We start from the raw sequence: 13,746 nt of genomic DNA, 5'->3' as shown, positions 1-13,746 counted from the left end.
TCATATTCAGTTTATAATTATTGGCAAGAGTTAGTCCAATACAAGCTACTGCTAGACTGCAACCTCTGAAACCTCACATTTCAAATAAACAAGTTAAAGGCAAAATAAAATTTATCATTTATTTCCACTCCATTAGGATAAAAACCCACTTTATGCAGCTGAACCTAATTCATTTTTTTTTCTGAAGAAAAATACAAAAGACCAAATTAAAATTTGAAGCATTTCAAGGAAAATCCTTTGACTTAAGGGTCAAAAACCAACCTGTAAAAGGCTCATTCTACCAAAAGAATTCATTTTCTGGGGCACCTGGGTGGCTCAGTCGGTTAAGCGGCCAACTTCGGCTCAGGTCATGATCTCATGGTCCGTGAGTTCGAGCCCCGCGTCAGGCTCTGTGCTGACTGCTCAGAGCCTGGAACCTGCTTCAGATTCTGTGTCTCCCTCTCTCTGCCCCTCCCCCGTTCATGCTCTGTCTCTCTCTGTCTCAAAAATAAACGTTAAAAAAAATTTTTTTAAAGAATTCATTTTTGTACAAAATATAAAGAATTCTAGCCTATAAACAAAGACTGCTGCATATTTACTTACATTGGAATGCTAGTAGCTGCTTTTCCTCCACTTCTTCCCAAGCACAAAGCACAGTCAGAAATCGAATAACCTCAGTGGGTAGACTGACTTAGAATACGCTTTTACCTGGGTTGCCTGGCTGGCTCAGTCAGTTGGGCGTCCGACTTTGGCTCAGCTTAGATCATGATCTTGCAGTTTGTGGGTTTGAGCCCTGCATTGGGCTCTGTGCTGACAGCCCAGAGCCTAGAGCCTGTTTCAGATTCTGGGTCTCCCTTGCTCTCTGCCCCTCCCCCACTTGCACTCTGTCTCTCAAAAATAAATAAAAACATTAAAAAAAATAAAAAAGAATAAGCTTTTACCCTTAAGTTATCTGGAAAGACAGTACTGCTTTTTCCCCTAGCTCAAAGTCCTGTACATCAGTAAGTTTTAATGTAGTTTATAAAACTCTGCCATGTTAACCTGAGCACACCAAAGCTAAATGTTTTAAAGCATTACCTTTCATGACGTTAATATGACACAGAGCTCAATGCAGAACCCAAAAGGTCACAATCTAATATTAATTCAGAAAGTCTCGACAACTTCTATCTTTATCGAAAATGACCAGACCGATCCCTTACACCTCCTATTAGATCATTATCTTATTTTCATGATCCTTCTATGAAAAAAAAAAAAAAAAACGCTTAAAATAAAACTTGGTCATAGTAAGTCATAGAAAGTAGGTCTCTAGCTCTAAGCTCAACTTCAGACTTTAGTCAGGGAAGTAAAATAATTTCTATACTGTATGGTTATTCATACAATAATATAATTCTTAGTGTTTATGACAATATTAACTTGTCTACCTTTTAATATTTGAAATCTTTGTTACATAAAAATTATTCCAATAAAAATAGTGAGCTACATTAAATTACTGCAGGTAGAATCATAATTTTAAAGATTATATTTTAAAAGCTGGGCTTGAAGCACACAGATCTTTAATATGACTGAACAGTTATTCACATATGAATAATGCTAATCCTTTATTTAAATGAAAATACAAAGTGAAATTTTATGAGCTTTATTGAAAATGTCTTAACTTTGGATATTCCCAATTCTTGTCATCAGGTATGTATATTGCATCATCTTTTAATATCAAGATTTTATAATTGATGCTTTAATGTTTGAGACCTTAAAAAGATAGAACATATGACTGAAAACAGGCATGGTTCTGGCTTAAAAAAAATTTTTTTTTCTATTTATCCCAAGCCTCACTTCTGTTACCTAGGGAGTTCTAAGGTCATGATTAGAAGAGACATTTAAATTACAGCTACAAATAGCATATTATCTTAAGAAATGATACATCTTCTATATTTACATAAATCCTTGACAGGAACAAGAGGAAATTTAAGAAGAATGTATGTTTTCATTATAAAATTCTTATCTAGCCAGGGCAAGTTTTTAATGTATTCTTTCAAAACCAAAGGTGTTTCTCCTAAATGAAAAAATCTTTACTACTATAAAATTATTCTTTCCACCCATGACATCTTACATAAAAGCACGAAAGAAAATTTCTGTAAACAAACTTTTAACCAGTAAACTAAGGGCAAATATCCATTTGCCTTTATTACAGTATTTAAAAAGCCATGATATGAGTCACTACTTCCTACAATGACAGTTTTATAATAAAATCCAGGCATACTTATACAAACAAGAAACGGAATTACTGTACATTTTGGGGGGAACAAAAGGCAGATTAACAGACTAACTTTTTAGTTAACAAAGTGAGCACAAGAAACCTATAAAATGTACGCAAATGTATAAAAATTCAGTAATTTTTAAAGTTTCATTGAAGGGATTAATCATTATTAGGAATAAAAGATGGTAGATCCACTGGCTTATAATTATCCTGTAAACAGTAAGAAAGCAATGAGCAATAAATTAGAAACGTCTTAGCTCTCAGTACTTCCCTTCTCTCACACAGGAACCACTTTTACGGCAGTTAAAATTGGCCTTCTTAAATATTAGAATAACTCTAGCAGAAAATAAACTCCATTAGGAATAAATTAACAGTCTACAATAGATTTCTGACAAATATATTAGAAAAAAATACTGCAGGTCACACGAGGATTGATCTACACGTTGTATGACAGAGTGACTCAAACCTTCTAACCTTCTCCTTTTCTATTTTACTAGATTTGCTTTGTTGCTATCAACAAATGGCTTTCTAAATTGGCAGCAAGGTAACAGAAAGGAGAAAATGCAATTGTATCCTGACTGTAGATTGATGGAAAAAAAAAAAAACAAAACCTTCAAAACACTTTTTCCTTTTACTGTTACATAGGAAGAAGTTTCATTTGGCACACTGGATTTGTAAAGAGGGAAGAAAAAAAAGTAACTTAGAGTGTTTGGTATTCTAATCTGTAGTAAAGACAACAGTAGGAAAGGAAAATAGAAAAATTACTATTTTAAGAAAAGACATCAGAAGACAAACAACCAAAGGCGCTTGTGTCTTCTACCATTCACTGTCTCTGGAATACTTTCATCTGCAACACAATATACAAATTATTATTTACATTATGATTATATTGGTAAAGAAGACCAGAATCAGTTTTTGTTGTGCTCTAACTTACAGTGCCCATTGGGATAACTAGCAACATAGGCAAGAAGGCCTTCAACAAAATACTCCATTTGCATTGAATATTTTATTTAAATTTGTTGTATGGTTCATCTGCTGGGGTGCACAAGTAATTGTAAGACTCTGAAAAGTCCTGTAAACTTAGGCTGAATTTCTGTAGCTGATAACTATTCGACGAAGATGGTGTGTTACTCTCTTCGAAAGCAAAAACGTTCTGCAGGCTTATGAAGGTCTTTCCTTAAACAGTGGTATCGCCAAAGTCCTTGTTCCAACGTATGTATGCTTCTAAGGTTTGAGGGCTCACACTGCGTTTTATCTTTTTCAAGGATTCAGTGAAGTCAGATAATCGAATATTTCTCATCTAGATTTTAAAAAAACACATGACGATACAGATGATGAATATGCACACAGTAGTTAACCCAAAGATGGACTGAAGTAATGATGCTATTGCTTATTAATGTTATAAATCTATATAAATATATTCTTAGAAAATCACGCCAATCATCTTATTTTAACTATTATAGGGTAGGCAAGTTTGCTATGTAAGAAATCTTACAAAAATGCTATACTAACATATGTGTTTAGCTTCTTAGGCATTAGCATTTTAAATCATAGTATCTTCCCATTATAAAAAGAGAAAACACTCATTATACAAAATGTGACAAAATATAAACAGGCAGAAAAAAGAATCACATCCCACCCTTCAGAATTCTCAAGTTTCACTCACTAGCTAAATTCATGCTATGTTTATTGAAAAGGGAAAGAGGGTTTACAAGAAGCACATGAGACTTTAAGGCAATATTGCTTTTTACATTTCTTGTCTCATTTTCTGACCTTTTTAATGGGCTATGAGAATGTAGACCAAAACAATGCTGAGTTAACATGTATCTGTATCTACGGAGAGATTTTTAAAACCCAAAAGGAGCTTGGCACGAAACGACCCATTTTTAAAAATTGTCAGTAGTATATACATGTGTATTTTGCCCAAAAAGAAGTTAAAGGAGAATCTGAGACAAAATGTCAACTGGATATTTATATATATTCTTTTTATGACTCTTATAAAACCCAACCTAAATACTTCACGCACGCTCTGATATCTTGATGTGCACAGATTGAGAAAATCACCCACATTTGTAACTTGTAGCCTAATCTTAGTCAAAAAGTAAAAGGATATATTGTTACCACATAATCACTATATGAGCCCTACATGTTTTCTTATTTAGCTATAAAACACACACTGACTCTTCCTAAAGGCCAAAGTGCGGAAGGATGATAAATGTATCACCTATGATATTCCTGAATAAAATTTATTATAGAAATTAAGGTTTTAAAGGTTTTGACGAAATTCTAATTGAACTGTAAAGTATGGTGTACATATACATATGGAATTTATATATGATATTTTGAAGTTAGTAAGAGACAAATGTATACAACAGGAAAAAGCAAATGGTAGCTAATTTCAGAAAGAGAAAAATAAATAGCAAAGATGTCTTAACAAAATAATGAAATAATAAAGTTAAGCTGGATACAAACTGTGCGCTTTAAAAACAAAGTATATTATACCCTGAATTTATAACCCCAAATTTTTAGCATTAACTTTTAAAAACAAAGAATTCCAATACAATTATTTGTTTCTATTCTTATAAACTATAAAAGTCAAATGGAGTTCATCTCACCTAAATGTGTGTATACAAACCAGTACCTGACAATACAGTTAGTTATTAAAGTTGTACTAAATAAAATTCTAGTATACTTAGGGCACCTGGGTGGCTCAGTCGGTTAAGTGTCCGACTCTTGATTTTGGCTCAGGTCATATCTCCCAGTTTGTGAAATCAAGCCCCGTGTGGGGCTCTACACTGACAGTGCAAAGCCTGGTTGGGATTCTCTCTCTCCCCCTCTCTCTCTGACCCTCCCCACTCATGTTCACTCACATGTGTGCCCTCTCTCTCTCAAAATAAATGAGTAAACTTTAAAAAAATAAAACTTAAAAAATTACAAAATTCTAGTATACAATTTTAAAAACCAAATTACTTGTTTTCCTCTCAACTCATAAATGTGACTGATAAAATAGATTTCCTTAATTTCTATATCAAAATGCCATTATTAAGTATTTATGTATTTTTAAATCTATGGACACTTACATATGGATACATAGTATCCACACATTACACACAACTAAGTCTCCGTATGGATACTGTGAATACTAGGATACTATGTAAGTGCCAGTCTGCTTTAAGCATGCTATATATATTAACTCATAAGTCTGGAACTAACAGCTAAAAGTCTACCAAATATTTAATACTAAAACCATCAGATTAAAAATAAACTGGATAAAACATACAGAACCAAAACTTATAACAAGGTCACAAAAGGTACCGTAATGTTATTTCTTGTAATTCATTCAGTAGTTTCATATTTAATTTTAGTGTTCCTAACATTTAGTTTAAAATAAGGTTCATATGGGGCACCTGGATGGCTCAGTCGGTTAGGTGTCCAACTTCGGCTCAGGTGTGATCTCACCATTGGTGGGTTCGAGCCCTGCCTTGGATTCTGGGCTGACAGCTCAGAGCCCGGAGCCTGCTTCAGATTCTGTGTCTCCTTCTCTCTCTGACCCTCCCCCACTCGCACTCTGTGTCTCTCTCTCTCTCAAAAATGAATAAACATTAAAAAGATTTTTATATAAGGTTCATATATATTTTTAAAATAGTGGATAAAGTTATATTTTTAAGTATGGGATTAAAATTCAAGTAGATATTATGCTGTGATACTGGAATAAATGTACTCCATCAGAACGAATTCATGGTATTTTAAAAATACGTGTATTTTCAGGCTCTTGCCATTAGAATAGTCTAATTCAACACCAGTACTAATAAAAAACAATGTAGTATGGGGGTGCCTGGGTGGGTCAGTTGGTTAAGCGTCAGACTTCGGCTCAGGTGGGTTCGAGCCCCACGATGGGATCTGTGCTGACAGTTCAGAGTCTGGAGCCTGCTTCGGATTCTGTGTCTCCCTCCCTCTCTGACCCTCCCCCACTAGCACTCTGTGTCTCTCTCTCTCTCCGAAATAAACATTAAAAAAAAAAAAAAAAAAAAGAAATGCGTTAGCATCTCATAAGAGGGCCTATCACACTAAGAAACTGTAATGAATCACATTACATTGGTATTGTTTTTATAAGGAGGAAAACAAACACTGAAAAACTAATAGAATATGAAGGGATTAACTTGTTACAAAGAGTAAAATCCTCAAGTTTTCTATGATTTTCTTCTGTTTAGTAGTTACATAACATGATTTGATAGAAAATGACTTAATGACCATGTACAATATTTTTTGTCCATTACCAAAGAACATTTTAAGAGACTGTAATTTGATATGCCTCTAGATTTTGAAATGAAACAAAGAACTTTTTCTAGCTTCTAACCAAATCACAGACAAAAATCCAGACAAAAGAGCAGTCTTACAATATAGAGAACCAGAGCAAAGAAAATTATAGAACAGTATACCTCACTGGCAGACATATTCTTTACTTGTTCTGGTTTCAGTTCTGTAAAATAGAAGACAGCCACTTTAAAAAAAAGGTCTGTAAGTTTAAATTGCTGAAAAGCAAAACCAAGTAAAATGATCTAAAAGTACATGTTTGATATAAATTATTTGTATTAAAAGGAAGACACAAAACATTAAGCACAATTTATAAATGCTTAGAATAACATTCCTTCTTAGGAGTAACTGGGAGGCATTCAATTTCTTTGCATATTGCCTAGGAGTCATAAATTTTACCAATTTGAGATTGAACTTAAAAGATTCAACTTGTTGTTTACAAAGGCTTTAGGTTATTTTTTTTAAAGCCAACAGCTTTTGTCTGCTTCAGAATTAATAGCTAAAACATTCTGGAAAAAATACAAATGGTTTATATATTAGCTACTGTTTTGAGTCCACTATCTGAACAAGATTTTGTACCGCTGGCAGTAAGAGTTTGACTAGAATGCTTTGCCAGAATCTCAAAATATATTCTCAAGGTTATACTTATTTTGCTCCAAAGCAGCAATTCCGAGTCAGTACGCTGTCTCACTGCAGGAGATGTGTTCTAGAAGCTGTATGTTCCATGTTCTATTTTATTACCACAGCCAGCAATCTGAGTGCATAGTTAAGAGCATCACCCATCCAATGCCCATGCCGCCGGTGGAAAAGCAGCTGAGAATATCTAGTCTAAAGTGGTATCAGAATGGTATTTCAGAATCAACAAATAGGAATCAACACAAAGCAATTCCTCAAAAGATAACAAATAATAATACAAGTAAAAACTTCTCTTACACACTTTAATTTCAAGTGCTAATCAGATTACTCAAGTTGAAAAAAGCCCAAAACCAGAAAAGAACATTTTCCCTTTATTTCTTTTTGCTTGCTTAAAAATGTTTTCTTTTCCTTTGGGTTTTCTGCTGGCTACCTACTATCAAGAAGTGAAACATATGACAGATGGTAATTTATCATGGTGAGCACTCCTTAACGTACAGAGCTGTCTAATCACTATGTTGTACACCTGAAACGAATATAATCTTGTATATTAACTATATTTCAATAAAAAATTTTTTAATTAAAAAAAAAAACAACTGAAACCTGTTGTTTATAATAGGGGTCATGGTCTACTGACCCATGGACTGTCTTTGTATGGTCTGTGAGCTGAGAATGGTTTCACGTTTTTGTTTTTTTATAAAAACAAACAAAAAACAAAAAGAATATGCAATGGAGAGCCTATGTGGTCCCACAAGCCTAAAATATTTATCAGGCCCTTCACTGAAAAGTTTGTGAACACTCAGTCTAGAAACTACTTCATACCGGGGCACCAAGGTGGCTCAGTGGTTAAGTGTCTTGACTTCGGCTTGGGTCACGATCTCCCAGTTCATGAGTTCAAGTCCTACATTGAGCTCTGGGCTGACAGCTCAGCGCTCAGAGCCTGCTCTGGAGTCTGTATCTCCCTCTCTCTCTCTGCCCCTCCCCCGCCTTGTGCTGTCTCCCTCTCTCTCGCTCTCAAGAATAAACATTAAAAAAAAATTAAAAAGAACAAACAAGAAAAAGAAACTACTTCATATCAAGTTTTCTAGCAGCTTCAATGCTTTCCTACTACTACTTAAAAAACACCTCTCAATAGGGCTTCTTAAACTTCGAAAGTGGTCTAATAAATAGGTCTAAATGTCTCAAGCTCTGTACACATACCTCGGATAGGACCCAGTGCTGCATCTTTTGCCAAAGCTGTTAGATCACTTCCTGAATATCCATCGGTCATTCTGAGAATGGGAAGAAGAAAGAGCAAATGATTCTCATCTTTGCAGATTTAAAATCCTCCATGTAGAAAGAGTGTAAAATCTAGTTTGCCTCTGTCATCAAGCAGACAGCTACACACTTTGATTTTAAGGGCACAGAAAGGCCCACTTGCTGAAAACAAAGAAAACCATCTATGGCAGGCAAGGCTCCTTAGAATGAATGTCTCAAATTTTCATCATAAGAATCATTTCTTTACATTAAGGCATATTATATGTCCAGGAAGCTCCATTAGATTATAAATACATCCCCTGGAAAGGTAACAGCCATAAGCCATTGCTGGCCAACTGATACATAACCATTAATTATTGCTCTGTAAGTAAGTTAATGAAATGAATGTTTCTTTACCTTGACAAAGAACACTGCCAGTCAAGGTAGATTCCTTTTCTTTTTTTTAACTAAGAATATATATTTTTTAATTTTTCAAGTAAGCTCTGCACCTAACATGGGGCCTGAACTCACATCCCTGAGATAAAAAGTTGCATGCTCTACTGACTGAGCCAGCCAGGTGTCCAAGGTACATTTCTTTAAATATAGGACAGACAAGGTAAAGGACGGGTCTGGGGTAGAAGACATTGGCAAAAAGAGGCACACCTGAATGGGATGCCACAGTGGAGAGTCCTGGGCAGCCAAGAGATTATCAAAGGGAACTAAGAACTAGGGAGGGCAAAGGGGAAGAAGAAAATAAAACACGAAAAGAAAGCATTTACTTATCATGTACTATGTTAAATAACTATAGAGATCAAACATTATTAGCTGAATTCTTTACTGGAACAACAAAGAAGAACTTCACTATTTCCAAGTATTGAATTTATTCTTTCTTCATAGGTTATCTGGGACTCAGAGTATCTACTAAAATTACCAGCTATTCACATACTTCTTGAATATTTAAATTACTTTGTGAGATTTTTCAGAGACTAAAATTCAACAAGTGCACCTCCCATATTCAGTTTCTACTTAAGTACACCACTTAGAAGATGTAAAAGTTAAAAAAATTATGTGTAATATAAAGAACAAATTTATATGAGAATATTTGTGTTGGTGTTGGCAGAGATAAGTGTCTTAAAAATTTTTAAACTATTTTAATACCACTTATAAGTTTTAATACATTTATAAAAAGCATGTACTACTATCAGATATTTAGGTCATGTCTTGTAGAGGATCTAGAAATTTAAATTTAGATACCATATCTAACAATGAGAGATAAGAAAAAACAAAGGAAGCAGAGGATGAGACGAGCAGTTTTCTGAAAAATAAATTACTCATTTCACACTTGAGTTTACTTTAAACAAAAAAGAAAAAGACTTCTTTATAAAAGAAAAAACTTTAAGATAGACCAAATCAAATTACTCACCTAGCAAGTTGTGCTAGTTCTTTTTGGGTCAATGGGCTTCCTTGTTTACATAATAGATTTTTAAGTAAAAGTAGTCGTGTCTAAAAAGAAATATTAAAGAATTATCAGTCTCAAGAATTAGCTTAATGAAATATCCAAAAACTAGATTCAAATCCTGACCCTCATTTACGAGCTGAATGATCACACACAAATCACTCTAGTTCTTAGAGCCTCGCTCATGTCTGTTAATTGGAGTTAAAATGACCATTTTTTGAGAGCTCTTAAGAGACTTAAAGATAATCCAAATAAAGCACTAAGGAATTAGCTGCTGCTACTATCAAGGATGTTAAGGTCTGAGCTAGACAACCACAATTTAAAAAAAAACACTTTTCTCGAGGTATGAATTCATATAACACTAATCTCACCATTTTAAGTGTAACATTCAGTGACATTTATTTATTTATTTATTTTCAACGTTTATTCATTTTTGGGACAGAGAGAGACAGAGCATGAACGGGGGAGGGGCAGAGAGAGAGGGAGACACAGAATCGGAAACAGGCTCCAGGCTCTGAGCCATCGGCCCAGAGCCTGACGCGGGGCTCGAACTCCCGGACCGCGAGATCGTGACCTGGCTGAAGTCGGACGCTTAACCGACTGCGCCACCCAGGCGCCCCACATTCAGTGACTTTTAATAAATATATAGTTTTGCAACCATACCATACTCCACTTTTAGAACATTTCTAACACCCCAAAAAGTTCAATCACGCCTATTTACACTTAGTTCCCACTCCCACCCACAGCCTCTGCAAACCACGGTTTCCTCTGTTTCTAGAAATTTGCCTTTTTTGGATATTTCATATAAATGGAATCATATGATAGGTTATCTTTTACATCTGGTATCTTTCACTTAGTATGTTGTTGAGGTTTTTCCATATTACAGCATGTGTTAAGTATCTCAATCCTTTCATTGCTAAACAGTATTCCATTAAATGCATATACCATATTTGTTTATCCATTGTCTAATTGATGAATGTTCCTTACAGTTCTTGGCTATTATTTATAATGCTGCTATAAAAATTCTTATATGTGTCTTTGTGTAGACATGTTTTCATGGAATTATAGGGTCTTATGGTAAGTTTACATTTATCTTTTTAAGAAATTGCCAAACTGATTTCCAATCTGGCTGTACCAATAACTGGAAGATCAATATTGTCAAGATGGTAGTCCTTGTTTCCATGTTAAAAAAAAAAAAAATTCAGACATAGATACATACCTCCTCGTTTGGCAAAGACACATATACCCGTTTGATGAAACGCCTAAAAAAAAGGATTCAAACAACTTCAGAAACATACATTTGAATTTACAGGTAACTCCACTCAAGCAGCAAATGACAATAAAAAAGTTTTTTTTTTTTAATGTTTATTTATTTTTGAGACAGAGACAGAATGCGACTGGGGGAGGGGCAGCGAGGCAGGGAGGCACAGAATCTGAAGCAGGCTCCAGGCTCTGAGCTGTCAGTACAGAGCCCGACGCTAAACTCATGAGCTGTGAGATCATGACCCGAGCCGAAGTCAGACACTCAACCAATTGAGCCACCAGGCGCCCCAACAATAAAAAAGTTTTAAGTGTTATACTCAAGGTATCTGAATGCATTTTAGTAGTCATTAAAGTGAAGAGTTATTTTGAGTTACTTTTTTTTTTTTTAAGACTTTATTTTTACATAATCTCTACACCCAACGTGGGGCTTGAACTCATAACCCCAAGATAAAGAGGCACACGACTAAGCCAGCCAGGTGCCCCTTGAGTTACTCTTTAAAACTCTCTAGATAATGTTTAAAATTCCTTAATTCACTATTGTCAAGTTCTCATATGTTTTTAATACAAACATATGAGAGCTATTAAAACAAAAAATCTGATATGAGGAGCAGAATAGAGAGATCTCCACTGTCTTCTTGAAAGGGAAAACAATTAAAATCAACAAGGACCACAGAAACAGATATGCAAACTTCACTATCAACAAACTCAGGTAACATTTACACAACTAGAGTGTATGAAGAAGGGCTGCCTAGGGCAGTGAAAATTATACCGACGAAGGAGGGTACACATAGCATCTGTTGCTGGAGGTTCCAGACACGGCTATCAGAGCACAGAGTTTTCCAAAGGAAACAGAGCACACTCAGGAGGAATAAAGCCAACCTCCCCATATTTAAACAAGCATGTGAAGAACGGCTCTGCATATCATGTGAAACCTAGTCAGGCAGAAGCAGGGGAACTGCAAGGCAGGTGAGGCTGAACGAAGAAACTCAAAGACACATCATCTTTGTAAGAAAACATCAATCAGTCTGGCAAGATCACAAACTGTCTTGCGTGGACTAATCTTCATCAGGTACGGTTTGATTGTGACTCAGGGAGACTGCCTGATAGTCCAGTCTACTCATACGACAACTCAAGATACTTGCTCGGTAGCTCTTCTCCTAGAGTATCACTCCAAAACTAGATTTGCCAAGAAAACTCCCCTTTATTCAAATAAAAATAGTAACCAAACAGGCAAAAGCACATGGCTATTCTTTTAAGTGCTAAAAAAAAAAGAGGGAAAAGGTTACAATAAATATAGAGAACATACACAAAAAGATTTTGCCATAGAGCAAATTAAATTTGTGACCAAGTAACTTTCTGTGAAATAAAATTATTTAATGAAAAAAAAAAGTTTTTTACAAAACAAGAGCTCAATGAGATATAAGTGTCTCAAGGCAATGACACACAAAAGCTCAAGGAAATAAGACAATAGAAGATGAAAAATGGGATTGCAGAGATCCGGAAAGCAACGAAAGCAAAGAAGAAAACCACCAAAGACACAGAGGTTACAATGGTAGCACAAAGAAGATCAGACACAAACTAAGTAGGAAATAAGGACAACAAACAAGAAGACAAACAAACAAAAAAAGACATTAGAGTTAAAAAGGACTAGAAAGGAAATTAAAGATAAGGAAGACAAAAAGAGGCAACATAATGCATAAATTGTGTGAAAGAAAAAAAAAAACAGAATAATGAATCAGGAAAAACAATTAAAGGTAGTATTCAAAATAACTTTCCTAAAACAAAAGAGATTCCTAACTCTCAATTTAAACAAACACCAAATCCCAGAAAAAATAAACACAGATCGACATCTTTTTCAAATAACTAGATTTCAATAGTTAAAAATTATATCCAATAAAGAGAAAAAAATCAAGTTAATCCATAAATGTGAATAAAAAGCAGGCTGGCTTCAGACTTCTACACTGCAACATTTAATCCTACAAACAATGGAGCAATGTAATAAATTCGTCAGGCCAAGAAAGGGAGGCCCAAGAATTTTATGCTGAGTCAAACCATCCTTCTAGTGGGAAGGGAATAAATTTGTTCAATCATACAAGAACACAGAACATAATTTCCATGAATCCTGCTTTTATTGGCTTTTCGTGAAGCCAACTAAAAGAAAAGTAAGAATCAATTCTGGTGTTTTAAGATAATTTAATCCTAATCAGAAGAAATAAACAATTTGCCTGCAACCAAAGTGAAAACTAGTTTTCGTGGTATCATGTTGGCTCTGCCTTCAAAATCTTCAGTAGGTAACAAGAGGCCAAAGGATGAATACCAGGAGGGAAATAATTTGTCTTCAAATTGAGAGTGAAGGAAATAAGACATATGTGAGATGAACACAGGAGCAAATACACCTGTAATCGATGTGTGTTTCTACATAAATCCCCCTACCTGAGAACAGCCTCATCAAGCTCTTGTGGCCTGTTAGTTGCACCCATTACAAGCACTCTGTCATCTCCAGCAGATTGTACCTGTAAGACAAAAAAATTTTTCAGTACTTTTAGGTAAAGTAGTAACAAAAATATGATAAAATCTGTATTTCTAATTTGAGTCATTTAATTTGAAAATA

The 13,746-nt window shown here is 34.8% G+C and overlaps 1 protein-coding gene across 4 annotated transcripts in view; it reads right to left on the bottom strand.

The window, feature by feature from the left end:
- Positions 1 to 2,120: 2,120 nt before the first annotated feature.
- The window catches only part of SPAST (spastin), a 51,982-nt gene continuing 40,356 nt past the window's right edge, over positions 2,121 to 13,746 (bottom strand). For all 4 annotated transcript variants that reach the window (XM_040496454.1, XM_040496453.1, XM_040496450.1 and 1 more), the window contains 6 exons: positions 13,569 to 13,648; positions 11,092 to 11,134; positions 9,840 to 9,919; positions 8,381 to 8,451; positions 6,673 to 6,713; positions 2,121 to 3,533 (listed from right to left, as the gene is read on the bottom strand). In XM_040496454.1, the coding sequence (XP_040352388.1) occupies positions 3,411 to 3,533; positions 6,673 to 6,713; positions 8,381 to 8,451; positions 9,840 to 9,919; positions 11,092 to 11,134; positions 13,569 to 13,648 (438 nt within the window). In that variant the 3' untranslated portion in view covers positions 2,121 to 3,410. The remainder of the gene's footprint in view (positions 3,534 to 6,672; positions 6,714 to 8,380; positions 8,452 to 9,839; positions 9,920 to 11,091; positions 11,135 to 13,568; positions 13,649 to 13,746) is intronic.

This window comes from Herpailurus yagouaroundi, unplaced genomic scaffold (genome assembly GCF_014898765.1).
Source record: "Herpailurus yagouaroundi ecotype Mexico unplaced genomic scaffold, PumYag 188, whole genome shotgun sequence".
NCBI classification, from domain to species: Eukaryota; Metazoa; Chordata; class Mammalia; order Carnivora; family Felidae; genus Herpailurus; species Herpailurus yagouaroundi.
The sequence above is the reverse complement of the archived record's forward strand: the minus strand, read 5'-3'. Positions and strand labels throughout refer to the sequence as shown.